This window comes from Abramis brama, assembly GCF_963993115.1.
Source record: "Abramis brama genome assembly, chromosome: 15".
Lineage (NCBI taxonomy): Eukaryota > Metazoa > Chordata > Actinopteri > Cypriniformes > Leuciscidae > Abramis > Abramis brama.
Window position 1 is genome coordinate 28,822,825 of NC_139977.1, and position 26,758 is coordinate 28,849,582.

Consider the following 26,758-nt stretch of genomic DNA (forward strand, 5'->3'; position numbering starts at 1 on the left):
TGGATTTGCAATACTTTATTGGGTTCATAACAAGTGAGCAATGGAAATCAAAACAAAACCAATAAATATTCAGTTCGAAGCCACTGGATTTTACATTGGCAAATTAAGTTGTTGGACGTCTTCAGTTCTGGGATGGTTCATTTTTAACCTGAATTTGAACTGCAGTTACTCATATTTCGACTGAGCTTTCTATATGTGGACGAACACCGTGATTAGCGCTGCTGAAGCTCATTGACTTTCCCTCATCCTGAGGCTGAAATACCCTTGAGAAGCTCCATCTGTCTCCTCTTATCCTTTGCCCTGTTCACTGTCATTTTGAATAGCCGGCAGTACGTCTCCATCGCAACAGGAGTGTCATCGTTGCCTGGCACTGGGTACGTGATGAGGCTGGGGTTACAATTAGAGTCCACAATCCCGACGGTGGGAATATTCATTTTGGCTGCGTCCCGGATCCCGACGTGCTGCTGGAAGACGTTATTGAGCGTGGAGAAGAAGACGATGAGGTCTGGAAGTCTCACCCCGGGGCTGTACTGGATAGGGGCGTTAGTGAGCAGTCCTCCCTTCCAGTAGCGTGTGTGAGCGTATTCTCCACACTCCCTCGCCGTCGACTCCACCAGGTGCCCGAACTGCCGCCTGCGGCTCACGAACAGGATGATCCCGCCGCGGTACGCCACGTGAGCCGTGAAGTTCAGCGCCCGCTGGAGGTGTTCTGCTGTCTGCTCCAGATCTAGGATGTCAACATCCAGACGAGAGCCGAACACGTACGGTTCCATCAGCCTAGAGAGAGAAACATAGCTTAGAGATCTCAAATAAAGTTCAGGTTTTGCCACCTTGTATATATTTAATACAGTAGTGGCCAAAAGTGATGTCCAGTCTAAGAAAATTGGCAAATTCTAAAAAGTGTTAAGATTTTGTTAGCATAAAGACATTAAGACATGCAAAATACAAGAGAGAACCAACCAAATATTAATAACCAATTATGTTGTACGTCAATGTATGCTTTTTCCTGAGCTTTTTGTTTTTCTATGCATTTATTTTTTGCATAGTACAAAATATAAAACATTTTCCTCATACTTTGATGGTTAAATCGAACTTGTAGGGTCATTAAAAACACTACTGTGTGTGTGTGTGTGTGTGTGTGTGTGTCTATATATATATATATATATATATATATATATATATATATATATATATATATATATATATATATATATATATACACACATATACATATATATATACACACATATACATATATATATACATGTATATATATATATATATATATATATATATATATATATATATATATATATATATATATATACACATGTACATATACATATATATATATATATATATATACACACACACATATACCATATATATACACATGTACATATATATATATATATATATATATATATATATATATATATATATATATATATATATACACACACATACATACAGAAAAAAAAAACAATAATGTGAAACATTATTACAATTCTATTTTAATATTCTTTAAAATATAACTCATTTCTGTCATGCAAAGCTGAATTTCTGAAGCATCATGTGACACTGGAGTAATGATGCTGAAAATTAAGCTTTGCATCACATAAATAAATACTATTTTAAAGTATATTAACCCATTTAATCCCACTGGTCACAATTGTGACCACAATTTTTCTTTGCATATTTTAGTGTGAAATTCAAAAGTAACTCATATTATGAAGTACATATTCATATATAATGAAAATGTAAGATGTCTATAAGAGTTTATGGCAGGTCTAACATGATTAGTTTGTTTGGTTATGTGACCACACACATTTATTTCTTGGTACTGTCGTCTTAACGAAAGGATGACATAAAAGCTCAGAAAGGACAGGTAAGAATACTAAGTTCCTTTTTGAATAGCTTATACATTTTTTGCACATATCATCATGAAAGGGTTACCTATACATACACATTGAAATTAAATTAATACATGCTTTATTCTGTTGTGAAACTGCAGATAAATGAAGACGGTTACAATAGTGACCGGTGGTAGAACACAGGGAGTCTATGTTCCCCATATGTAATTCTGTGTTATTTTTATGAACTCTCTTTCAGACTGACTTTAAGTCAAGTTTTGGATTCACTTAATAATAATAATAATAATTAATAATTTGTTACATTTATAAAGCGCTTGGGTACTTTAAGCGCTTCACATATGGAAGGGGGAATCTCCTCAACCACCACCAATGTGCAGCATCCACTTGGATGATGCGACGGCAGCCATATTGCGCCAGAACGCCCACCACACACCAGCTTACTGGTGGAGAGGAGACAGTGATGAAGCCAGTCAGTATATGGGGATGATTAGAAGGCCATGATGGACAGAGGCCAAGGGGCAAATTTGGCCAAGATGCCGTGGTTACACCCCTACTCTTTTTCGAAGGACATTCTGGGATTTTTAATGACCCCAGAGTGACTCTCTGAGCACCGTTATTCTCACCCGAAGGACGGTGCTCTTTGGCAGTAGTGTCCCCGTCACTACACTGGGGTGTTAGGACCGACACAGACCACAGGGTGAGCGCCCCCTGCTGGCCTCACTAACACCTCCTCCAGCACCAACTCCTGGTTTTCTCAGGAGGTCTCCCATCCAGGTACTAACCAGCCTCAGCCCTGCTTAGCTTCAGTGGGAGACCACTCTTGGGCTACAGGGTGATATGGCTGCTGGAGCTGGATATGCTCTGTCTTCCAGAGACTGGGTTAGGTCATGGGCCCAGTGTAGTGATGGGTTTGGCTGAACAAGCTGGTGTTCCAGGTGGATGCAACTTCAAGCATGACATGCCTGCTCTACACAGTGCTGTGATCAACAGTTGGCTGTTCCACAGAGATGTCATGAATTGTGACTATGATCTCCTTGGATTTCAGCAAGTAGTTGCCCAAAGTCTCCTGAAAATATTTGGTACTGCACCAAAAGGACAAGGGAGACCATCCTCAATGTCAGCTGCTGTGACTGATATACCCAGGTTTGATGGTGTTGCCCACTGGCTGATAAACACAGGTAGGCAGGACACAGTTGTGATTTAAAAAAATATATATAATTCCACTGTTATTTCTTTAGGAAGGTGATATATAATGAGTTCCACACCAGCACACAGTTGTGACTGTTGATTGATAATTTTTGTGATGCTTTCCTGTTATTCATGAATTGTTACATGTTCCTTGGCATTGTTACATGTTTCCTACCATAGGCTAATTTTTAATCATTTGTTTATTTTAATTTGTTTATTTTAATTAATTTATTTTATTTCTGTACGTTTTTTTCTTTTCATTTTGTAATTATAAGTATTTTGCATCATTTATAATGATTGCATTCTAAGCAATTTCCTATAATTTATTATTTCATCATAATTTAATTAAAATATTTGTGCCATGTTGCTGCATAGGATTGCTATTTTGTCATTTTTTAAACTGGGCCAGACAATGTTTAACTATTTGTTAATCGAATAAATCACTTCAACAATTTAATTCTGTCTTCAAACTAATTTCTGGAGATTTTTAATTTATTATATACCCCATAGACTTAGACTCCCTGTGTTCTACCACCGGTCACAATTGTGACCAGAGATAAAACTCTTATTTTCATGGACTTTTCAAATATTTTTTTACATTATTGACATTGATTGTTTAATATACTTGCAAATACCACACAAACTCATAAATTTCATCTCTGGGAAAAATTTGGGATTAAATGGGTTAAAATAGAAAACCATTATTTGAAATTGTATTCACAATATTACTGTGTTGTTGTTTTTTTGTATTTTTGATCAAATAAATGCAGCCTTGGTGAGCACACACACACACACACAAACACACTTACATATGTATAGTTGTGTATATACATATAGATAGATAGATATTTGAATTGTGTAACAAATGAATTAAAAACATTTTAAATAAATATAAACACAAATATTCCATGTAGTTTCCTCAAGTAATAGGTCATTTAAACTGAATGTATTATAATAATAACTATAAGAATATCAAGTCAAACTGAAAGACACATGAATTACCCACCTGTGTCGGCAGCCTTTCTTGTGTCCGAGATGGACACGGGCCTCAAACAGGTCCTTTATGGTGAAGAGCTCAGACAAGCGGAAATAGTCTGGTTGAGTAAGTGGGAAATTCTGGATTTTCTCTGTAGCAGCTGCATATGGAAGACTGCATATTAGTTATGAATAAATATATCTCACACTCTCATTGTGTGTTTTTTTTTTTTGTATAGGGCTTTTAAATATTGTTTTACAGCTTTACAGAAAAAAAGCACACATATCAGGTACTTGCATTAAAGTTCATACACCACATAAGCTAGCTAAAGAGGATTCATTCTACATCGATGTGCTTCTATATGCAAGATACATCTCATCTGTATTAATTTATGTCTTTGTGGTTAAACAATAATGTAAAATGTGGTGGGAAACGCAAAGCAAAACCAAATTGCAAAAAAAAAGAAAAAAGTTATATAGCAAGCGTTTTCAATCTTTAGATGCCACAGACCCCCAAATATAATCATCCTCCTCATGCAAGGGACAACCATCCTAAAACTTAAAAGGTTGCTATGTATTTTATATGTAAATAATTAAACAAATGATAGTGAAATTAGCTATATTTAATCATTTACTTTAACCTAATATCTTTTGTATTTTAATCAATTGTTGTGGTTTATTTATTTATATATTTTTTATATTTAATAATTTCTTTTAATTTCATTAATTTTTAAAGTCACTGTATTTCCTCTAAACATTTCCATCGACCCCCAGCACTCCCTTGTGGCTCCCAGTTTGAAAAGCCCTGTAATATACTATACACAGACAGAAATTATATCTCTAGGTCGCTGGGTTTCATAATGATGATAATAATCATAATCACCGGTGTCTCTCGTTGATTTGACTGCAGCTGCTGCAGAGCTGAATGTCTGTCCGTGACATGAGAACACAGCAGTGACCAACCGAGGTCTCCGGAGAACCTGCGTTACTGAAATCATCATATTCAATTTATTAAATGTTAGGATTTTTTTTTTTTTAACAAAAGTATTTTGCATGCATGGCTTCTCAGAAACTCAATGGTGTCACGTAGTTTCACACGTAATTTATTGTGTCATTACAAATCACAAGCAAGATTACGAAGTAATTATGTGTAAATAACTATTCTTATTTTACTATGGTTTACACAATAAAATGCACTTAAACTAACATTACATAAAAACACGTTTTATTTCACCTCTAGTTAAGACGCCCGCTGCCATGTTTCCGTTCGAGCTCCGCCCACTGAGCTTGCGGAAAAGCGCAGAGGATTGTGGGTAGTGATGTTCCAAACAATGCTTTGGTCTTATAAAAACCGTTTGGGTTACACACCACATGAACTACAAGTACCACAATGTCCCCGTTATTCGAAATGAACAACAAAAAAACTTTATTCAAAGAACCAGTGTCTTTTTGATTACAATGGACAATTTAAATGATGGAACTTAAGAACGATAGATAAAACAAGAAAATAAAAACAAATATAAATCCAGAACTAAATAACGTGCTGCAACCATTACATTTTAAATACATATATATATTTCTTACATTTAAATGCAGATCTTACATTTTAAATATAGTTCATATTACAATATGTTGAACACGAGAACCTTCTTTTCATTATATTTTCCAGCTTCTTCAGTTTATCTGTAATAAAACAAAACATCATGGACAAGTTCCACTAAAGCGTAACAACCAAAAAGCATCTAAATCATTTCTGTATGAATGTCTATCACATTATCACAGTTCTTTACTCAAAAACAACTTCACCAATATATCTATTTATCATGTGAGCCATCAGTTGTTGTTTTATGTCATTTAGTGAACAATATGTCCTGTATTATCTAAGTGGTGTATTTACCTGGGCACACTGACCACAAACTGCAGCCTTCGTTTTACTGATTTGCTGTCCTACAACACACACACACACACGTGCAAAACACATAAAAACATGTTTTGCCCGATATTGACATCTTTGCTTGGACATTTTGTCCCCATAACACACACAGAGACTTAACCACTTCAAAAACTCAACCATCACATATGTCTATACTGTATATATTCCCTTAACACGTAATGAGTGTATTAAATCTGTGTTACATCAGTGTGTGTGCAAGTAAATGCATGAATCTTTAATATAGTAATTGTATGTACCTCTAGCTGCTTTTGAATGAGGCGGCGTCTGGTTTGGAATTTCAGACACCTCTCCTCCGTGTCCAGAGCGATATATGGGCTTAGTAAGAACCCTGGATCTATAGAGGTGGAGAGAGACCTGGAGCAAACAAAACAAACATATTTACACATGCATATACACTGCCAGCCTCTGCATCTGTCATCTGCAAATAACACACTTGATTGCTGATACTATAAAATACAAAGCATGTTCTTTTTTAAAAACACTATTCGGTTTAGAATTCCAATCTTCATCTATGCATTTTGCAAACACATTTGGATGAGTGTTTATTTACTTTAGCATTACAGTGTAGAAGACAAAGCAACAAATCTAGAATTACATATTCAAGTAACAATAAAACATCAACATTTACAAACATGCAAACTGTTTAAAACATAATTGGATAGCAGAAAGCATTTTTAACATAAACATAAAAAGCATTAAAACATAATATTGGTCTGATACAGTATATCATGCATCAAGTTCAACCAACACAGCATGTGGACACAATAATGCAACAAACAATTGTATTACATTACATTCTTACGAAATCCTCCAATCTTCTTTTGTGAGTAAAATTTGACAGCCCATTCCTTTGTGTCTTGATGAGTGTTTAATTACTCTAGAGTAAAAACATGAACATTCAGCAGGACAGAAATATAAAACAAATATTTTGAATATTCGCCAGTCAGTTACACGACGTAGATATAGTTTATTTTTAAACCGCAAGGAAACTAGTCTTTTTGACAGATTATCCAAGAGTGCGCACATAAACCGGCATTAGCTTTAGTTTCCTTGGACATCCGTGAGAAAGGAAGCAACTTTATATTAAGATATAGCAGAGGAAGCTATGCAACATACTGATTATAAACATGTACGGGAACTCACACGTTCATGCATGTTTGCACATACACACAGTTAAGAACAATACAGCCTTGTGTCTCAAAGTCAATTTTTATTATACATCTTCAGAGATACAGTTTGAGTTTATTTTCTCTGTGCAGAGCAGGGGACCAAAAAAGTTTTTTTTTGCAAAATATTTATGAAAACTGGCAATGCCCAGCATAGTCAGCATGAGTCTTTACTTTCTTTTCTATAAACAAAAATAAATAACATTCTTTTTACATAGGAAAGCCCCTACATATAATAAGCAACAGAAACAGGAACTAAGAAACAGGTGCACAGAGAGAGAGAGAGAGAGAGAGAGAGAGAGAGAGAGAGAGAGAGAGAGAGAGAGAGAGAGAGAGAGAGAGATGCGTGACTTGACAATTGTGTTTTGATAATATGCAAACGTGCAAAAAGAGAAAGATGACTGAATATTGAAACATTGAGAGTTTCCTCCTTGTAATTTGTAATCAGTCTGATATAAATCTCTGAATGTTTTAAGTCCAGTGGTACAAAAATAACCTAGTTATGACAAAAAAAAATATAAAGAACACCTAACTAAATACAAAAAAAAAAAAAAAAGTTAAAAGGGCACATCAGGGGACAATTGCATTTGTTGAGGGCAAGTTAGTAATTCAAAGGGCAAAGGATACAATGCTACTGCCATTTTTCTGTAAAATGTTCATACCAAGTAAATGGCTGTTTTTCATACACATTCTATATACATATTGTATGTAAACTCAAAGGGGCTCATTAAGAAACACAAGCAGAACAAATTTCTTGGTAAACTGTTTGTAAAATTCATTGTAAGAAATTAATTTTGCCTGTGTTTCACAAACGAGGCCTATTTTAGTCCTTCACTGTTGCACTGAGGAGATTTTCCTCATCAAGAATCCTCAGGGAACATTTAATGTTAATGAGAGGCGACTCAGACCTCCCTCTCAGAGGTCAGAGGTCAAAATTATGTCGTTCTATTGTGGATGAATTACTCTGAAACATATCAAAATATTTACAAAAAATGTTGTAGTTCTTAAGAACCATTGCAAAATGTATAACAAATGAATGTGCATTGATGCACACTAAAACAATTTCATTCTCTTGGCTTCTACATTCTGCAGTCCTTTTTACAGTTTAGTACTGGAAGATGCAATCTGCACAGTTTTATATACCTTTTAGCCATGTTTTTCTGGGGAATTATTATTTTTTTTCCTATGGATGGGGGAATTTTTTAACCTGTGGAACTCACTTATGTAAACTCACTGGTTATATTTTCATCTTTTCATAAACCTTCGGTTTTTCATAGCAATTACTTCTCGTAGTCACAATTTCAAAACAATAAGTATTAAGCAAAGTTTGAAAAGCAGGATTCATTCAGAAATGCTGCAGAGAAAAAAACAACAAAAACAATAAAAAAAAAGTTTAATCTCTCTTTATGACATGTCTGCTTTTAAATATATTTATAAATGTACAAACATACAAAAAAATGATGTGGTACACTCAAACAGTCCTACATGAGGTCCCTTGGAACCTAAATAATACAGTACAAAAAGACAAAAATGTTGAAATGCAGGATGAGACGCTGCAGTCCGTCAGACTAAATGTTGAAAATAAAACAACTAACGCTTAAAGCCGAAGGAAAATTCCGGCTGTATGGTTGGGAATCTTGCAGAACACCTGTGGATCAGATATGGATCCATAACTCCGCCCAAACCAATGACCAAAACTCTCATTAATCCTTCTAATTAAAGACCGCAACAATTTGATGAAGTCTTTCATATCTTAGATGGATCAAAAGCATGGATTGGTACTGGGCTTTTGGCGACCATGTTCCCTCAACTGATATGTGTGTGTGTGTTTGGAGAGGACAAGTACTCACTGATTAGAGGGCTGATTCCTCCTGTCTTTTGTCTTCTGATCTTTCCTTTCCTCATCTGACTCTACATCTGTCTCATCAACACATTTATCTTCCTCATCTTCCTGCTTTTTCTCTTCCTTGCTAACACTTTCTCCCTCACTTTGTTTTTCCCCTAAACTTGCAGAGGATTCTGTCGACTCAGCTTGGATGCCCTGCAGTTTTGTCTTCGCTGAGAGTGATGGGAAAGGAGTCTGGTCCCGTTGCACCTGGATTACTTCGTTGCCCAGGTGGGGCTGCAGTACGGGTGAGGGCTGGCACAGATGTGAGGTGGCGGGGGATAAGTGTAGTCTATCGGAGAGGTGTCTTTCCCTTTTCAGGCGGTTATGCAAGTAAAGTCCCTCTGTCCTGCCCCCAGGGGGTGCTGAGGTCGAGAGGTCACCAGTGATGACGGCAGGGTTATCTGCAGGGGAACTAATTTGAGGTTTCGAAAGAGGTGAGGGACAAAGAGAGCTAATGACATCCTTTAAAGGTATCCTAGTGGCTGATCTACTGTGGCGGCTGACGGGAACGTCATTGCAGTCTGCCAAGGAAGGGTCCTTGACGTCGCTCATACTGCTGTTAACGGGCCTCAACAGGAACAAGTTTTGGTGACCTGATGAAGGGGGCGTTTCTGACCTCACAGAGGGTGTTGTGAAGGAGTTGGGTCTGATGCCATGACTTGTCGGACTGTCCTTTCCTGTCTGGGAGCCGCCGTTCTTTGGATCTCTTGGGGTCGAGATCTCTAATGTTTGACTTTCAGTCCTCCTGAAACCCATAATGCAATTGCTGCCTGGTGTCAGGACTGGTCCCTTGTTGAGTTCTGCAGGTGCATTCATGGGTCTTGTGGGTGTGGCTATGGATTCCTCTTGCATTTCACTTTTACTACCAGAGGTTGACGTTGAAGCAGACACTGGAGTTTCAATAAGAGTCTTTTGAATTTCTGTTTTAACATCAAACTCTGCAGATGAGGGCAAAGAGTTTACGGCCTCTTCCTGTTTGATGTTTGCGGCGAGAGGTGCAGACACCTTGGCCCTTTCAGCTAGAAATCTCCTGATCTCTTGCTCAATGCTATCATCGCTGTCAACAGAACTGTCATTATCTTCTGCACGTGGACTGGAAGAAGGTATATCCCCATCTGTGGCCTTGGGAACCCCATCATTCCCGGTCACTTTGTCGGTTTGTGCAGGGCTTTTAGATTGTTTGATGTTCTGGACTTCTGATTTGCCTTTAACAGCTTTGCTTTTAGAACCCTTGTCGTTTTTAGCCTGAACGTTCAGTGTTTCTTTGCCACCTTTCAAGATGCCAGACTTAACAAGCTTAGCGGTTGGGATACTCTTCTGGTCGGTGAAAGGTTTCTGTTTTTTCACGACATCCAAAGACGATGCCTCTGAAGGTCTGGCATTTTTTCTCGACTTCATATCCCTCACTTTCTTTTTGACTTTTTTCTTTGTCTTAAGCAAGTCCTTAATTGCAGCATCTAAGTCCTCATCACTGTCCAGGGAGCTGCTCTTGTCACTGCTGTCGTTTCTCTCAGAGCCAATCACAGTCTTTGGGCTGGATGTACTGTGAGTGGAACCTTTGTCTTTGGGTTCACTAACATCCGAATCCTTGCAAGGTGTGGAGTTCTGCTTCGGTTTGCTATTTTTTATGGTGGTTAGACTGCTTGAATGCGATGTCACAGTGGGAATGGTAGAAAGGTCAGATCTGGTGGAGTCACTCTGAATCAGAGGTGTCCCTGGGGGCTCCTCTTTAACATTTAATACCAAGTCACCATCTCTGTCAAGTTTGCTTTGTTCCTCTTTAAACTTGCGTTTTTTTGACAGGGAGAGCCTGGCTGCTTTATTCGGCTGGGTTTCCTTCGTCGTCTTCTTCGGCTCCTTGCTTGCTGTCGAATCTCCTGAAGCTGGTGGAGGTGCACCTGCTGTTATCGGAAGCTCTTTGTTCATTTTTGCTTTATGCTCCAAAAATTTCCGTATCTCTTGTTCAATTCCATCCTCACTGTCAACGGAGCTCTCATCACTTTTATTCTCAGATGGTGCAACAATGGGGAATGGTGGAGTCTGCAGCAAATTTGTGTTAGCAATGCTTAAGTTGGACTCAAACACCTCGGGCATGACAGTTTTGGAGATGTCTAGAATGGCTTCTGCACACATCAGCTCAGCAGTGTTGACCTTCAGGCTGGAGTGGATCTGATGTTCTGTGTGGGTTTGTTTTGGGTTTGGAGGGGGAGGTGTAAACCCTTTAACTTTAGAGCCCTGGGATGTACACTTATTCAAACAGTGGTTTACAGCCAGTGGTGTAGGGAGATTAGACTTCTTGGTTGTCAGTTTCTTCTTCTTGTTGTTCTTCTTCGACAGCGCTTTGAGTGGCTGAGTGCTCATGCGTTCGGGAGAAATGACGGATGGTTTGCTACGTTGCACAGGCAGGAGTTGGGGAGGTTTGAGAGGACTCTTCTTTTTCTTCTGCTTGTGTTTATCTTCCTGGAAGCGACGGATGGCTTCCTCAATACCTTCATCACTGCTCGAATCAGAGTCCTCCCTTTGTCGTGAAGGTCTCTGCACATCTTTGTCACTTTCCTGTTTTTCTCTTTTCTCTTGCTGGAATCTCTGAATCTCTTCTTCGATTCCATCATCGCTGCTTGAATCGAGCAATTCCTCTTCCTCTTTAATAACAAGACGAGGTGGAGTTCTGTCCATCTCAGAAGACGAGGAAGATCCTTTCTTAGCTCTGGGTAGAGGAAGACTTTTTACAGGCAAAACTTTACTTGAGTCAGCATTCTTAAAGGGATTTTCTTTGCTTAGCTTCTTCTTGATGACTTTCTTCTTTAATGCCAGCGTCCCACTCAAGGCTTTCTGGATATGATTGCTAGCGGTTAACACCTTGGCACTACTGGAATGTGTGTGTTGTTTAGCAGCATCTGGGACAGTTGGTTCTCTCCGTGGAAGTTTGGGCGCTGGGGGCGAACTTGTCACCAGATCCCCTTTGCGTTTGTGGTCCACCTTCTCCTTCAAATACTCTTGAATAGCTTCTTCAATGCCCCTGTCCACAGAATCGTCACTATCTGAATCATCGCCAGTATCAACCATGGCGGACTGTAGCTTAGTGTCGGCCCCTGCTCGTCGGGATCTTGTCGCAGTGTCCATACATCGCAATTGACCCTTATAGCCAGCCTCGTGGCTGGAATGAGCAGCCTTTTCAGTCTGCCCGTTTTCATTCATGTCCGAAGACTGGGTGCTGTGAAGGCTCTCTATAATCATCTGGATCTTCTGTGGGATGGGGGTGCCACTAACTGAGGCAAGGTCGCTGTCGGACGCACTGTCATTGAAAAAGAGAGGCAGGCTGCAGCTCTTACTGGACCTCCATTCCGAGTGAATAGCCACCACCGGAGGAACCGTCTTCAGGAACATTCTAGAAGGTCGGAATGGAAGGGATGTAGGTGCATGGGGAATCTCCACCGGTGATCTTCACATTCTAAAATGGGAGAAACAGATTTCTTAATTTCAACAACATTATTTACTTCTAAAACATAACATGACAATGTAAGCAGAGTGCTATATAAAAGATCACCTTTAGACTTATAAGGTTTCATTTGTCAAAAATATTAACGGTATGAGGTTCCAGAGAGAGTTGTAAAATTGTCACTTTAACTACTTAGACATAAGCTACAGGCAAATGATAGCCATCATTTCATTTCAAATTAACATTTACATGATCACTAATGGACTATAATTTGATTTGATCAGGTTAATGGATGTTAACTGACGGAACTGGTATCATGTAATACAGCAGATTATCTTATCGAATATGAACACAGTCTGTTAATATTTTTTATTAGCTTTATGTATTTATTAAAAAAAAAAAAAATCCAACTTGCTTGGAATTTTAAAATACATTTTTGATTTTACCTTTTTAATTAAAATGCTTAAACCAGGATTTAAGCATGAAAATTCCAGGACTTTCAAGTACTTTTCAAGCAATATAATCAGAGATCTCACTTATCAAACAATATCTTTATTATCTTTAAAATTCTAAAAAAGGTAAATAGATAAATAAAATTATATGATAAAACAAATGGTACAAATAAAGTGCAGCACGTTGCAAATCATGCAATGACTTTGGCAACTTTAAGTATGGGAACATTAACAAAGCCCTAGAACTTTCAGTGCATAGAAGAGCAAATAGAAAGCGTGGATAAACTTCTTACACGATTCTTTCATAAAAGATGTAATAACTGCAATTATTGTGCAAGCCAGAACAGGTGTTTCAGTGACATATAGGCCTAAAGCAAAGAAAAACACAATTCGGAATGATATTAATCTTTTACATAGTTATTATTATTAATATTAAGTTAGACACATTTTGTTTAGATGAGCCAAGAGCTGTCAATGTGTGATGTTGTACTTAAAGCTTACTGACTAGTCGTTCATATCACAACGTTTGCAAAAGAGAACATTTTATTCAGTGGTATTTGAGTTAAAATTAGTGAAGGAAATGTTCTATTTACATTTTATTTGTTTTTATTTTATAGTTAAAACCAATTATGATAATTATTTAGTTTATAACGCCTCATAAAAATGTTGTGTAAAATGTACTTGGTGCTTTGTTACACTGTTACCTTTGAGGGGAATGAACCCAGGAATAACATTTCTTATTTCAAATACTTATTTATCGAAAGTAGCCTAGTAAGCCTACTAAAAGAATCACGTTTGCAACCGTTAATGAACCAGAATCGTTAAGAGGAACCACAATGGCAATTGTATTGCTAATTTTAAAGGCGCATATGCTACACACCACGATCCCGAGCAGCGCAGTAGCCGAGGCCCCTCCACCGCCTTCAACTGCTTCATCTCCCGAGACAATAAACTCTCGTAAGTTATGAAAAAATAACTCCCTCCACTATGATGTTACAATGAAACTCCCGCCAAATAGAGACATTGTATCTCTTTTACACTTCCGTACGAGAAACTTGTTGTGTGTTTTGCCGTCAAAGCTCCGTCTCACCGGCGCTGTCCCTGCGCGCATCTCGCGGCTCTGCCTGCACCCGAGACCGGGGAGCGGAGCTAAGAGACACCGTAGAGGAACCAGCGTCTTCCGCCTGCCGGCCACGGTGTCTCCGGCAGTGTTTACACTCGTTTAGTGTCAAAAGAAGGTCTGTTAGATGGAAGTTCGGGGGTCGTCCGTCTAAATCGCACTATTAATAAAGCAGCCCCCCTAAAATGTAGTAAAGAGAGGGAAGGAGTAAAGCTAAAGTTCGCCTTGATATGTTCGCGGTGAGACGCTCGCGGGGCCTCTTCACTTCTCGCCGGTTCATTTTGCAAAACCCTCTTTGTATGGTCTCTCTAACGTAAAACATCACAGTGGTAACAGCCCACTGCATACAGGCGACACATAACGGGATGAGACTCACCTTACGACTGATGAACAGCTGTTGCGTTTATCGTCCAGTGTAGCAGATCCACCTTTTGTAATTCTTAACACATTTTTTGGAGTGTCCACATACGGGAGCGGGCGCGCGCAGCTGTCTCGTGCACCCCTTCTGCCTTCCGACTTACCTTCAGAAATCACTTAAAGACACAGTAGCCTACTGCTGAACAGACTGAATTTGTGTTGTGAAATGAACGATGTAGCCATATATATATATATATTGTGACTACATATGAATTTATTTTCCAAACATAGGCTATTTTTTATTTACTGAATGATGCCAACAACAGGTGTCCAATATAGGCTACTGGACATGAAAAGCATCCCAGAATATATAACGTTGCTTAAGAAGAGCATGTCAGAAGAAAAAAAAAAGAAGAAAAAAAAGGGTCAAATGTTAATGATTTTAAATATGTTAAGTCACTGCATGGTTTTAGGGACTATTCAAAAGTGTGGAAAATAGTTTTTGCCTTCCCTATATAGAGTTAAACGTGCCGCATAAAAGGTGTTTCATGAAATCGATAATTTTTCCTGGACAACAACGATTGAAAAGTTTAATAGCTTTTTTTGTAGACTTAGAGATAAACTGAGAAATTGCTTGAGTAAAAACTATTGTTGCTACAGATTTGCCTTGAAGGTTGCTATTTTAAGTCGGTATGAAACGGAAGTTGCGATAGTCTTTTATTCCATGTTGTGACGTAGGCCTATATATCCGAGCAAAACGGCTTCTCAAACAAGAATAAATGTTGGGCGGGACTTGATTTTATCTATCGAAATGATTTAATGATTGTGGTTTGCTATTGGTGGATCTCATGTGAGTGACAGGTTGCCCCGCCCTCACAGTAAACAAGTCATCAGAGAAGAGAAGAGATGCTGCAAGAGGGAGGGGAACCTGGCTTTTTGTCTACTGTTTATAATTCTATTATTGTTGTTTAATTCTGTTTTGAGTTGTAACTGTATGTATTTACTGTTATATTTGTTTAATTAAAAAAAAAAAGAGGGCGGGGAAGTTATTATATGATTAAAGATTACAAAGGAACATCAATTAAAAGAAAGAAGAAAAATGGTTCTAAACAGAACCAAATTAGGGTTCTTCGGCTTGTAACAATAGCAGAACCCTTTTTGGTGCTAAATAGAAACCTTTTTATAAGGTTCCATAAAGAACCATGCTTTGAAAGTGCTATATAGGACCTTAATGGTGTTATAAATAACCTTTTCATTAATATTAGTATATAGTATCTTCATATTATTAATATTACTATTATTATTATTTTTTTATTATTTATTAATATAATTTTTTTAAAAGTCCTCTATGCCTGGTCTCATATCTTGTTGCCTATACTTGGGTTTTACCTTTTTTTTTTTTTTTAACAGCATGTTGTGTCAATTAGGTACTTTTATTTTTTATTGACAGGCAGATTGTAGCAAAAATGACAGTGCTCTAACAACAGAGGTTAGCTACATTAATAAATAACAATTGACACTGAACACAATATAGATGTAATGAAGAGTTCCAGTGAAATATCTTAACAATCCCCTATGATGTCTTTACATCCTTCATTATGTGTGTATTCTGAGTGGCAGATTCTCTCTGCAGATGATGAGGTTATGATACGGGACAGCATCTGAAATACACAATTGAGTTTAGAGTTACATTGTGTCTCTTCCATTTGATTATGTAAAAACAATTATGTTCATGAAGGCCAAAATGAGCAAAAATGGACAGTACAAGCCCTGTACCATGTGAAAAGGAAAAGGTGATAAAGTCATGGTATAGCTTTAATGCTTTTTTGTGACTGGGTATGTTTAGGAATAAAGTCATAATTTACAAATATCATATTCCATATCTCTGTTACTTACTTTGTGGAGAAGAGAAGATGAGTATCCTTAACTGAACAGAGCTGCTCACACTTACATATTCTGTTAAACTAAAAACAGAAAAATACATGATTGTTAGGAAATGATTGTTAAAAAAATTTAAGTTATAATTTATAGACATTAAGAAATAAATAATTTACCTGTTGAGAGTATGTTGACTGTAGTGACTGTAGTTGCATAACTGAGCTCCAGAAAATCAGTAATGAGGAGGCTTTGACAGTTACAGATTTGAAAAACAAAAAGGCGGGAATAAAGAATCCTGAACTCTAAGAACCATTTCAGCATATAAAGGGTTCTTCAGGACGATACGGTTCTAAATTGAACTGTTACCACGTGTAAAGAACCTTTAAAGAACCATCTTTTTTAGAGTGTAAAAAAAGAGTGGAGCAGACTGATACAATTAATATAACTGCTTAGCTGAAGGAGCATGTTAGCATTTTAGATCCTAATGTGTGCTATTGCTAGCTAAAAGTTTAACTAGCTAGTAGATCATTATAGTTCAGTTGTGTGGCACTAATTGGATGAATAAATATATGAAATCAAATACCTGAATCATGTCAGGGAGTTCACTTTGAGACTACTTAATTGGGTCACTTAAAATGACTTAATTCCACGATGTCGAAGTTACATGAACAAATTATGTTTATTTAACTTAACTGATTCATGTGTGGGACCGATGTACAAGATTAAATCACTTAAATCCAAACACACTTTTTTTTTTTCTTCAGTGAATGATGGTGTTAGGGCAGAGTTATTTTAGTATTATTTAGATATGCTAGTGCTGCTATTTATACTTTTTTGGTAACACTTTATTTTACAGTGTCCTTGTTACACACGTTACATGTAGTTATACTGTATAATAAATTATGCACAATTACATCTAACTAACCCTAAACCAAACCCCAACCCTACATATTAATTATTATTACACAGTAATTAAATGCATAATTACACTGTAACAAGGACTCCTTTACTACCTTTTTTATTAGCTCTTAGTTTTATATTTTCAAGTATTTCATTAATTTTATTATGTGATTTTGTCATTTTTATTAGGTTTTGTTTTTTTAAATATTACTTAGTTTTAATCATTTTTATTTTAGTTGCAGTTCAGTTTCATGATTTATTTATTCTCAGTAAGTAATTTTAGTGCTTCAAATTTAAATGGAAATTGGCAACTAATTGAAATAAGTTTAGGGTTTTCACCTAATATGTATATTTTATTTCAGTTGTATTATGTAACGTTTTTTGTTTAAAACTATAACAAAATTTAAATAATGAATCGATACATCATCAATCCTTCTTCCAAAACGTGTGATTCATGGTGAGTCTAATGCCTCGTTTCCACTGAGCAGTACGGTACGGTACGGGACAGAACGGTACGGTTCGGGTCTGTTAACCATGATCTGGCGAGCGTTTCCACTGCCAACAGTACCCTTACTTGATAGGCGTGGTGTTTCGATCAACGTCATTTTCGCGCGAAGAAGAACATAGAGCATGTAGAACATGCTACAATGGATGACATGCAGCAGATCTTGTTCTTGCTCCTCGACATGTTTGTCACATGAAGACAAGCGCCGACATTAGGCTTTTCTCAATATCAAGTACGTAAAGTTTGTACTTGCCATGTGCGACTCCTACATGCAAATGGTACAGAGCGTTTTTAAAAGCGTCACTCAGCTCGCTCTGCTACTCCGGTTATCTCTGTTAACTTGCTCTGTATGTACATTTTAAGCAACAATAAAACGAAATATGTTATAAAACACCACTCTGCCTCTTTTCGTTTTCATTTAAATAAATTAAACATTATAGGGACACAAATGTGGTTCATGCGCAACGCATATTGATTATTCACTGCACGTTATACGTTATTCTATTTATAACAAAACGAAATTTAAAACACAACCCTAACGTTACCTCTTTTCGTTTAAATAAAAAAAAAAAAAACATATTCCAGGCAATATATGCGTTTGTACAAATGTTGCAATAAACATCAGTGATAATCTTGTAATAAAAAAATGACAAGAAACCATATTTCTTTTTGTAAAATTTCAGTTTTATCAATAATAGCCTATATAAAAGTTTAAGTAAAAGGTACAAGAAGCTATACAATAAGAAATAAAGCAAACAATTCAGTCAAATATCCAAATGCAGCGCTCTAGTCTAACATTACAAGTAAAGTTAAATATAAATAGCCTATAACGTTAATATGAAACTAAACTTAGCCCTCAGCCAAAACGATTGACAGGGAACTCATTATATATTCACGAGAGCAAAGATCGCCCGTTAGGTCTACACAAGACGAATTATATCTCATGTTTAACCACTACCGTCGGAGTAAGCGACGAACGTCAGAAGATTAGCCGAGGAAAGGCTCATCCAGCCGGGAAACATGAGCGCCGAGCGCCCGCTGACCGCATGGATCTCACAACCGGGGGAAAAAAAAATCATCTTTATAAATAAACCACAGATTTGAGCTTTAAACAACTACATTCTCGCCTGAAAAACTCTTAAAATTACATTTCGTGATACAGTAACAGTAGTATTATATTAAACTGTATATTAAAAAATGGCGCTTCTTATGTTGTCATTCCCCTTGTAGCACGCGCAAGTGACGATTCTCTGTCAACCAATCAACGTCCTGCAGTGAGTCTAGCTCCACCTTTTAGTACCGTTCCACTGTGCTAGGTACCCCAATGGAAGGGTACCTAAAAAGTGGTACGGTACGGTTCGGCATTTTGGTACCATTCACAACTTTTGATAGTGGAAACGCAAATAAATGCGTACCGTTCCGTACCGTACCGTACTGCTCAGTGGAAACGAGGCATAATATAAGTGTTTATATTTTAGACTTGTAGGGATATATATACTATATATATATATATATATATATATATATATATATATATATATATATTAGTTTAATAGTTTTATAAATTGAGTTAACGTTAATAACCCTGTATACAAAGCAGACAATTTCCATTTTGATCTGTATCAGGTTTTTTTTTTCTGGTTAAGCTTGTAAATTTATGTTTAGGGTAAAGAATAAAATCAAAAAAAGTCAAAACATCTTGACTCTCCCTGTTTTCTGATTTGATTCTTTTCCTTTTCTTTTCATAACTTCTTATGTTGTGTATTAATAATTAGTAACTAATTCAATTATATATTCATTGACACTTTGTTTGTAAAGCTAAGAGTCAAATTCACAATAAATTCTCTGAAATTGTTAATTCCTGAGAGTAAATTGAAGATGTAATGAGACTGAATGCAGATATTTTTAAATTTGTATTACTGACCATAATCGTTATGAATAAGGTTTAGCAGTGCTATTGTTTGGAATTATTGTGTGGATGTTGTAGCAGTCTTTGGACACATGGTGGCGCTGTTTACTAGTGTGAGAATCAAGGCAGATTGGCTGTTTTAGAAAATGGCAGAAAAGGATTTGGTGATTTGGTATGTTTTGTTGTATGTTTGGGAATTTCTGAATGCTTTTCTCTTCCTTTACTCAGAACTAACTTCACTTCTCTTCGTCATTTTTTAGTGCAAACTGTTGTCTTAGCAGAGTAACTACAGGGTTCCCCCACCCCCAAAAAAGTCTGGACTTGTGTCTGTTTCATTGTAAAAGTGGGATCTTGCATGTGCGTGCGCATCATTGTGAAGCAGACGGTATTTTTTCAGTGTGGGAGTGAAAGAGATGGAGACAGAATGGGTGTTATTTTCAGATTGATTTGGCGGATGATTCAGATGTGTTTCGGTGTCATTATAATTTTTACCTGCTGTCTCTCCTCGTCTGCCTATAACACCTACACAGTCAGACACACTGTCTCTTGTCTCCTCATTTCTATCTGATCATTTTGACTGGGTTATTTAGGGCTGTATGTGGCTTTATACTTTTGCATCACCTGTGAACTCAAGACTTCCTGCCGGATGACTGACATTTGCACTGAATTTATTAACGAAGCACACAAATAAATCTGACCTAATACGCATACATTTTTAATCCTCTTAATCCTCCAATGCATGAATTATGACAACCTGAGTCAGGATTTATTTATTTCCCCTGTGTTTTTATTGTCCTCCAGGCATGAAAAAACACAATTAACTTCTGCATGCGTTTGAGCGTTAGAACTATATGTGAAAATTAAAAATGCAGATAAATGACACATTAATATTTGTATACTATTTAGGCCTATGGCAAAAAAAAAAAAAAAAAAAATGGAACTGTATAGCCTATGTAGTTTATAGAAACTGCATATAGATGTAGCTTTCGTATCAGGCAGCATAATGGCATATATATTCACATTTTTTGCTTTGGTGAGCTGGGGCCAGTGATTCCATAGCCAAACCTGACCTCAGGAGGTCCTCTGGTCACTTCTCTGCTTTTCAACAGAGGTGGGGTCCCACTGCGGGTCACAATATAACTTTTTTTTGTTGTTGTTTACAGTGAATACCCTGCATGATAAATAATGAAGCGCAAGCTCCAGTCTATCTGGTTTCAAGAACCCATTCAGGCTCTGAATGCACTTCTCCATCTTGCCTTGACAGATCACGTGTGCTCCTCTGACTTCACTCCTATTGGTTGTCGCTCCCAAAGTCGCTCTTCATTTGCATAAAGTTAAACATATCTCAACTTTGTCGCATCGCTGGACATGTCTACATCCTGTCGCCAACAGTCACTGTCGCTCGTGTCACTGGAAATCGCCTCTCTATTGAAATGGATGGGATTGTGTCGCTGGTAGTGTGAACGCAGTTCCACCGTAGTGACGGCAGTTACACCATTGAAACCAGAGCATTTAAAAGAAAGTGAGAACTGAATAGCTGTTCACTGTAGTGACCATCATGCATCACAGGGTTAAAAATAAATGTTTTCACAGTGAGGCCATAGAAGAACCACTTCTGTCAGGACCACTATCATCAAATACGATTGACAATTAGCATACAGTTAGCATTGGCTGTATGGTTCTGTTCTGGGCAAGAAAGCCCAGCCTAGCATGGATAAGAGCAGGGAGAGCAGCAATAACCCCCCTTAGGCCGTGTATCCACCAAAGCGTTTTTAGCCAGCTGAAAACGTCTAGCTATGGGCGCTTGAGAGCGTTTTGGCAGCGCAGCATTTTTTTTTTTCAGTTGAGACATGAGACGTGTGATCGTCAACAAGTGGATCTCTGAGCTGGAGCGAGTGAGTGGAGGCGGGGCTAATTTGCATATTCATAGAACCGTGTATACTAAATGAGGTAAGGGTGTAGAGTTACATTCAAGCTTTTTAAAGGCATTAAGAATTTTTTTTCAGGAAAAAAAACGTTTAAATACAGTGAGGAAAATAAGTATTTGAACACCCTGCTATTTTGCAAGTTCTCCCACTTGGAAATCATGGAGGGGTCTGAAATTGTCATCGTAGGTGCATGTCCACTGTGAGAGACATAATCTAAAAAAAAAAAATCCAGAAATCACAATATATGATTTTTTAACTATTTATTTGTATGATACAGCTGCAAATAAGTATTTGAACACCTGTCTATCAGCTAGAATTCTGACCCTCAAAGACCTGTTAGTCTGCCTTCAAAATGTCCACCTCCACTCCATTTATTATCCTAAATTAGATGCACCGGTTTGAGGTCGTTAGCTGCATAAAGACACCTGTCCACCCCATACAATCAGTAAGAATCCAACTACTAACATGGCCAAGACCAAAGAGCTGTCCAAAGACACTAGAGACAAAATTGTACACCTCCACAAGGCTGGAAAGGGCTACGGGGAAATTGCCAAGCAGCTTGGTGAAAAAAGGTCCACTGTTGGAGCAATCATTAGAAAATGGAAGAAGCTAAACATGACTGTCAATCTCCCTCGGACTGGGGCTCCATGCAAGATCTCACCTCGTGGGGTCTCAATGATCCTAAGAAAGGTGAGAAATCAGCCCAGAACTACACGGGAGGAGCTGGTCAATGACCTGAAAAGAGCTGGGACCACCGTTTCCAAGGTTACTGTTGGTAATACACTAAGACGTCATGGTTTGAAATCATGCATGGCACGGAAGGTTCCCCTGCTTAAACCAGCACATGTCAAGGCCCGTCTTAAGTTTGCCAATGACCATTTGGATGATCCAGAGGAGTCATGGGAGAAAGTAATGTGGTCAGATGAGACCAAAATAGAACTTTTTGGTCATAATTCCACTAAACGTGTTTGGAGGAAGAAGAATGATGAGTACATCCCAAGAACACCATCCCTACTGTGAAGCATGGGGGTGGTAGCATCATGCTTTGAGGGTGTTTTTCTGCACATGGGACAGGGCGACTGCACTGTATTAAGGAGAGGATGACCGGGGCCATGTATTGCGAGATTTTGGGGAACAACCTCCTTCCCTCAGTTAAAGCATTGAAGATGGGTCGAGGCTGGGTCTTCCAACATGACAATGACCCGAAGCACACAGCCAGGATAACCAAGGAGTGGCTCTGTAAGAAGCATATCAAGGTTCTGGCGTGGCCTAGCCAGTCTCCAGACCTAAACCCAATAGAGAATCTTTGGAGGGAGCTCAAACTCCGTGTTTCTCAGCGACAGCCCAGAAACCTGACTGATCTAGAGAAGATCTGTGTGGAGGAGTGGGCCAAAATCCCTCCTGCAGTGTGTGCAAACCTGGTGAAAAACTACAGGAAACGTTTGACCTCTGTAATTGCAAACAAAGGCTACTGTACCAAATATTAACATTGATTTTCTCAGGTGTTCAAATATTTATTTGCAGCTGTATCATACAAATAAATAGTTAAAAAATCATACATTGTGATTTCTGGATTTTTTTTAGATTATGTCTCTCACAGTGGACATGCACCTACGATGACAATTTCAGACCCCTCCATGATTTCTAAATGGGAGAACTTGCAAAATAGCAGGGTGTTCAAATACTTACTTTCCTCACTGTATATCATTTTGGTGATCAAAGATGAGTTTAAGAGATACAATTATTGACTACAGGGGGACTTTAAGTGATAAAAAGCAGTTGCAGATGTTGTACAAAATACACATAGCCTACTCATCTTTGCACCAATAAAATGTGCAACATTTTATGTTTTACTACCAAATTATATGTAATATCTAATAATTTTAACTTCCAGTGGAATGTTTTCCCCATCTCTCGATTTCGGGGCATGCAACATAATGCATGATGGGATACGCTTAGCCTCGAATACCGCTCCGAAGCGTTATTCAAGATAGTGTGGGTTTAGTGTGCGTTCAGGACACTGTGCTTTGGCATTTTTAGGACATGGGACAGTCTTGCACACTTACTTCCTGTCGCGGGACATGCTCTCAAGTGGCCAAGACCGCAAGTGTGGGTATTTGGACAGGGCTTACAAACACTATCAACACTAATGTTGGCTAGCAGGCCAGGGCCAAACAGCTCTGCCCTTTGTTTAAATCATAGCAACAACATAAAACGTATAATTGGAACAGTTAATAGAAAACACAACTACAAATAATAAGACATACTTACAAGTTGTGATCCACAAACAACAGATTGTCCCGACAAAGTGGGAACTGCTGAATTTCAGGAGAAGCTTTTGTGCGTAGCCTGCATTGTACTCTCTTAGTTTCTGGAAGCTGTTCTCCGTAAAATGTGCAGCACACAGATAAACGTTGGAGTTATAATGTTCAGGAACAGTGTTTAAAATCAATTTGAACCACTCGAGTTTATCAGCCTTAGGAAAGTCAAACAAATGAGTTTTGGAAAAGGGGGGGAAAAAACAGCGTCTCTTTGACATAGCAGCAGCTCAACCAGGACTCGTCCCCTTGTTTGCGTATTCCATGGGCAGGGATTATTTAAATGAGTATGTAGTACAAATGAGTCGTTCGTTGTAATTCTTGGAAAGTGAATTCTGTTAAATAAAATATCTCCCTTTAGAGTGGACTTTGAGCTTTGTAACCTTGCAGATCTTTTTTATCAGAATGAGAATCAGAATGAGCTTTATTCGCCAAGTGTGCGCAAACACACAAGGAATTTTGTTGTGTTTTTTACAGGAGCTCTTGGTACATATATACATATATGACATGAGAAACAGGCATTTAAATGAGGCTAAGGAAAAAACATAAATAAATAGAATAAACAATAATAATATTGTGGTATACAACTGAAACAGAAGACTTATGTACAGATTTGTGCGTTGTGTACTGTGTGTACAGCTCTATAAATAAAATGTGTATATGTATTTACAAAAAACTCTAATTATTGCTTCTCTCTCAAGTACTGAGAATGAATTATACAACAGGTGTTAATTGCTGTGTTAGCTGTTTAAGCTGGAGATATTCAACATTACACACTAACTAAAGTTAAAAAGTGAAGAAGCATAATATAACCCCTTTAAAGGTTCTTCATGGAACCATCAATGGCAATAAAGAACCTTGTCACTGGACTAAAATCACATTTTACTAATGGAGATATAGTAACCAGGTTGTCAAAACACAGATAAAATGGATTAAATTATGATGTAAAGTGTATCAAAATGATACAACATTATATTCTTCAACATTATTTTGTAAGGAAATATAGTTATGCACAACTATGAAATGTATTTCAAGTAGAGCTGCACGATTAATCGTTAAAAGATCTTGATTCAAAGACTCACGCAATCTCATTCCTAAATGACAATGATTCGCCCGTGTGTATTAATTAAACCGTGACAAAATCACACCTGAACATTAAAATATGCATTTGTGTTGCCGCTGAGCCAGAGAAAGCAGATGTTATGTAGGCCTATAGGTATGAAATGAAATTTTAGGCATGAAAAAAATGTATTGTCATTGAATCATTCACTCAAGAGGTTCGTTCAAAAATGCTGATTCATCCAGTAATGAGTGAGTCACTGAATCATTCATTCAAACAGTTTTTGTTTTAAATAATTCATTCAGACAAATTAAACATTTTAAATAGACTGCAGAAATTAATATCAATTAGTAAATTACATGTTATTTTGTTTAGTTGTCTGTTCAGAATCGTGATCTCTGTTTGAAAAAAAAAATAAAAAAATCGTGATTCTCAATTTATCCAAAATCGTGCAGCTCTAATTTCAAGCAATTAAGCAAAAATATCAAGAGTTCATAAATTAAGCCAATTGTGTCCAAACTTTTGAACAGACTAAAAATCTTGCATTTAATTTTTTTTCCCTACAGCCATAGTCAGTCACCATTCACTTTTACTGGATGGAAAAGAGCAGCTTGGGCCGTCTGCAGAATAACTCCTTTTGAGCTCCACGAAAGAAAGTCTCTACAAAACATGATGGTGAGTAAATTATCAATTAATATGGTTTATTCTGCACCTAGTTGGGTTTTCTTACGAGAGATATTCTTCATCAAAGAAAGAAAGTTGTCCCAACCTGTCATGCTGCATCTGAATGTCAATCAATGAAACAAATGAGAGAGGAAGAGAGAAGTTTCAGCTGGAAGTGATGAGTATTTAAATGAATATGTTAGTATTCAAGTGAGGTGTAAGAGCGAGAGAAATTCAAGGAAATTGCCCAGGAGCGTCATTACCAATGATTAAGTGAATATAAGAATAGAGTGGAAAGTGAAAGATTGGGAGGGAGAGAAAATAAGCAATGTCCAATGAACGAAATCAGATATGTACCGCTAAACAAGTTTGTTTCCCTGTGGTTTGAGCTGCCAATTTCCTCTGATGAAATATAAGCCAAAGTTTTCAACAGCGGCAGATTTATCTTGCTGATAATTGTCTTTTAGATTATGGATGTTTTTGGAGTGATTTATTGCTGGCAGAACGTCCCTGTAAACCCGGTTACAAGGGCACCTTTAACTCAGCAGAGATTTTGATAATATGCCTTTTGAATAAATTAATCTATGTGTGTGTTTGACCCTGCAGTAGGGCACACACACACACACACACACACACACACACACACACACACACACACACACACACACACACACACACACACACACACACAGCTTAATCAAAGCCAACTTTGTAATGATGTTTGTCTTTGCCCCCCAAGGTTTGTTTTATTCAGACTAACTTCAAAACACACACACACACAAAACTTTTACTTTGTCCCCTTGAACAGACTTTTGTCCTCCCCTGAATACACACACCTAAAATACGGGAATGTCTATTTTAAAAGAGTACACCCTTAAAATAGAGATTCTTCATTGGCATCTGGTTTCATGAAGAAGTTTTAAACATCCATACAACATTTCTATTGCAGAAAAGTTTATTTATAGTAGAAAAAGGTTCTTTAGATTATTAAAATGTAAAAAAAAGAAGAAGAACTGTTCACTGAAAGGTTCTTTAGATTATTAAAATGTAAAAAAGAAGAAGAACTGTTCACTGAAAGGTTATTTTATGGCATCACTGCACACACAAAAAACCAACAACCTTTGGGCCTTTATTTTTCAGTGTACAATAGGCCTGAGTAATATTTTGCAGGCTGTAGTTATAGG

The 26,758-nt window shown here is 37.5% G+C and overlaps 2 protein-coding genes and 1 long non-coding RNA gene across 4 annotated transcripts in view; 1 reads left to right on the forward strand and 2 right to left on the reverse strand.

Annotated features, from left to right (window-relative positions):
- On the reverse strand, nt 1-5,410 carry mrps2 (mitochondrial ribosomal protein S2; the record flags this gene model as incomplete). The annotated part of the gene is made up of 4 exons (XM_084136977.1): nt 1-777; nt 4,069-4,198; nt 4,921-5,025; nt 5,272-5,410. The coding sequence occupies 4 exons, from the start codon at nt 5,408-5,410 to the stop codon at nt 243-245; spliced, it is 909 nt and encodes a 302-aa protein (XP_083993103.1). The 3' UTR covers nt 1-242.
- Nucleotides 5,283-14,593, reverse strand: ppp1r26 (protein phosphatase 1, regulatory subunit 26). Of its 2 annotated transcripts, XR_014609246.1 has the most exons (6): nt 14,433-14,593; nt 9,008-12,496; nt 6,228-6,345; nt 5,935-5,984; nt 5,641-5,720; nt 5,283-5,413 (listed from the first exon to the last, which is right to left on the reverse strand). XR_014609246.1 is itself a non-coding variant. In XM_084136976.1 (5 exons), the coding sequence occupies exons 2-5, from the start codon at nt 12,430-12,432 to the stop codon at nt 5,717-5,719; spliced, it is 3,597 nt and encodes a 1,198-aa protein (XP_083993102.1). In that variant the 5' UTR covers nt 12,433-12,496; nt 14,433-14,593; the 3' UTR covers nt 5,582-5,716. The 2 variants fall into 2 exon arrangements, 1 of the variants encoding a protein (XP_083993102.1); XM_084136976.1 differs by lacking the exon at nt 5,283-5,413 and having other exon boundaries at nt 5,582-5,720.
- Nucleotides 13,657-26,758, forward strand: part of LOC311097369 — a 19,147-nt gene continuing 6,045 nt past the window's right edge. Inside the window, exons 1-2 of the long non-coding RNA XR_014609247.1 lie at nt 13,657-13,893; nt 25,478-25,586. This is a non-coding gene — a long non-coding RNA (uncharacterized lncRNA). The remainder of the gene's footprint in view (nt 13,894-25,477; nt 25,587-26,758) is intronic.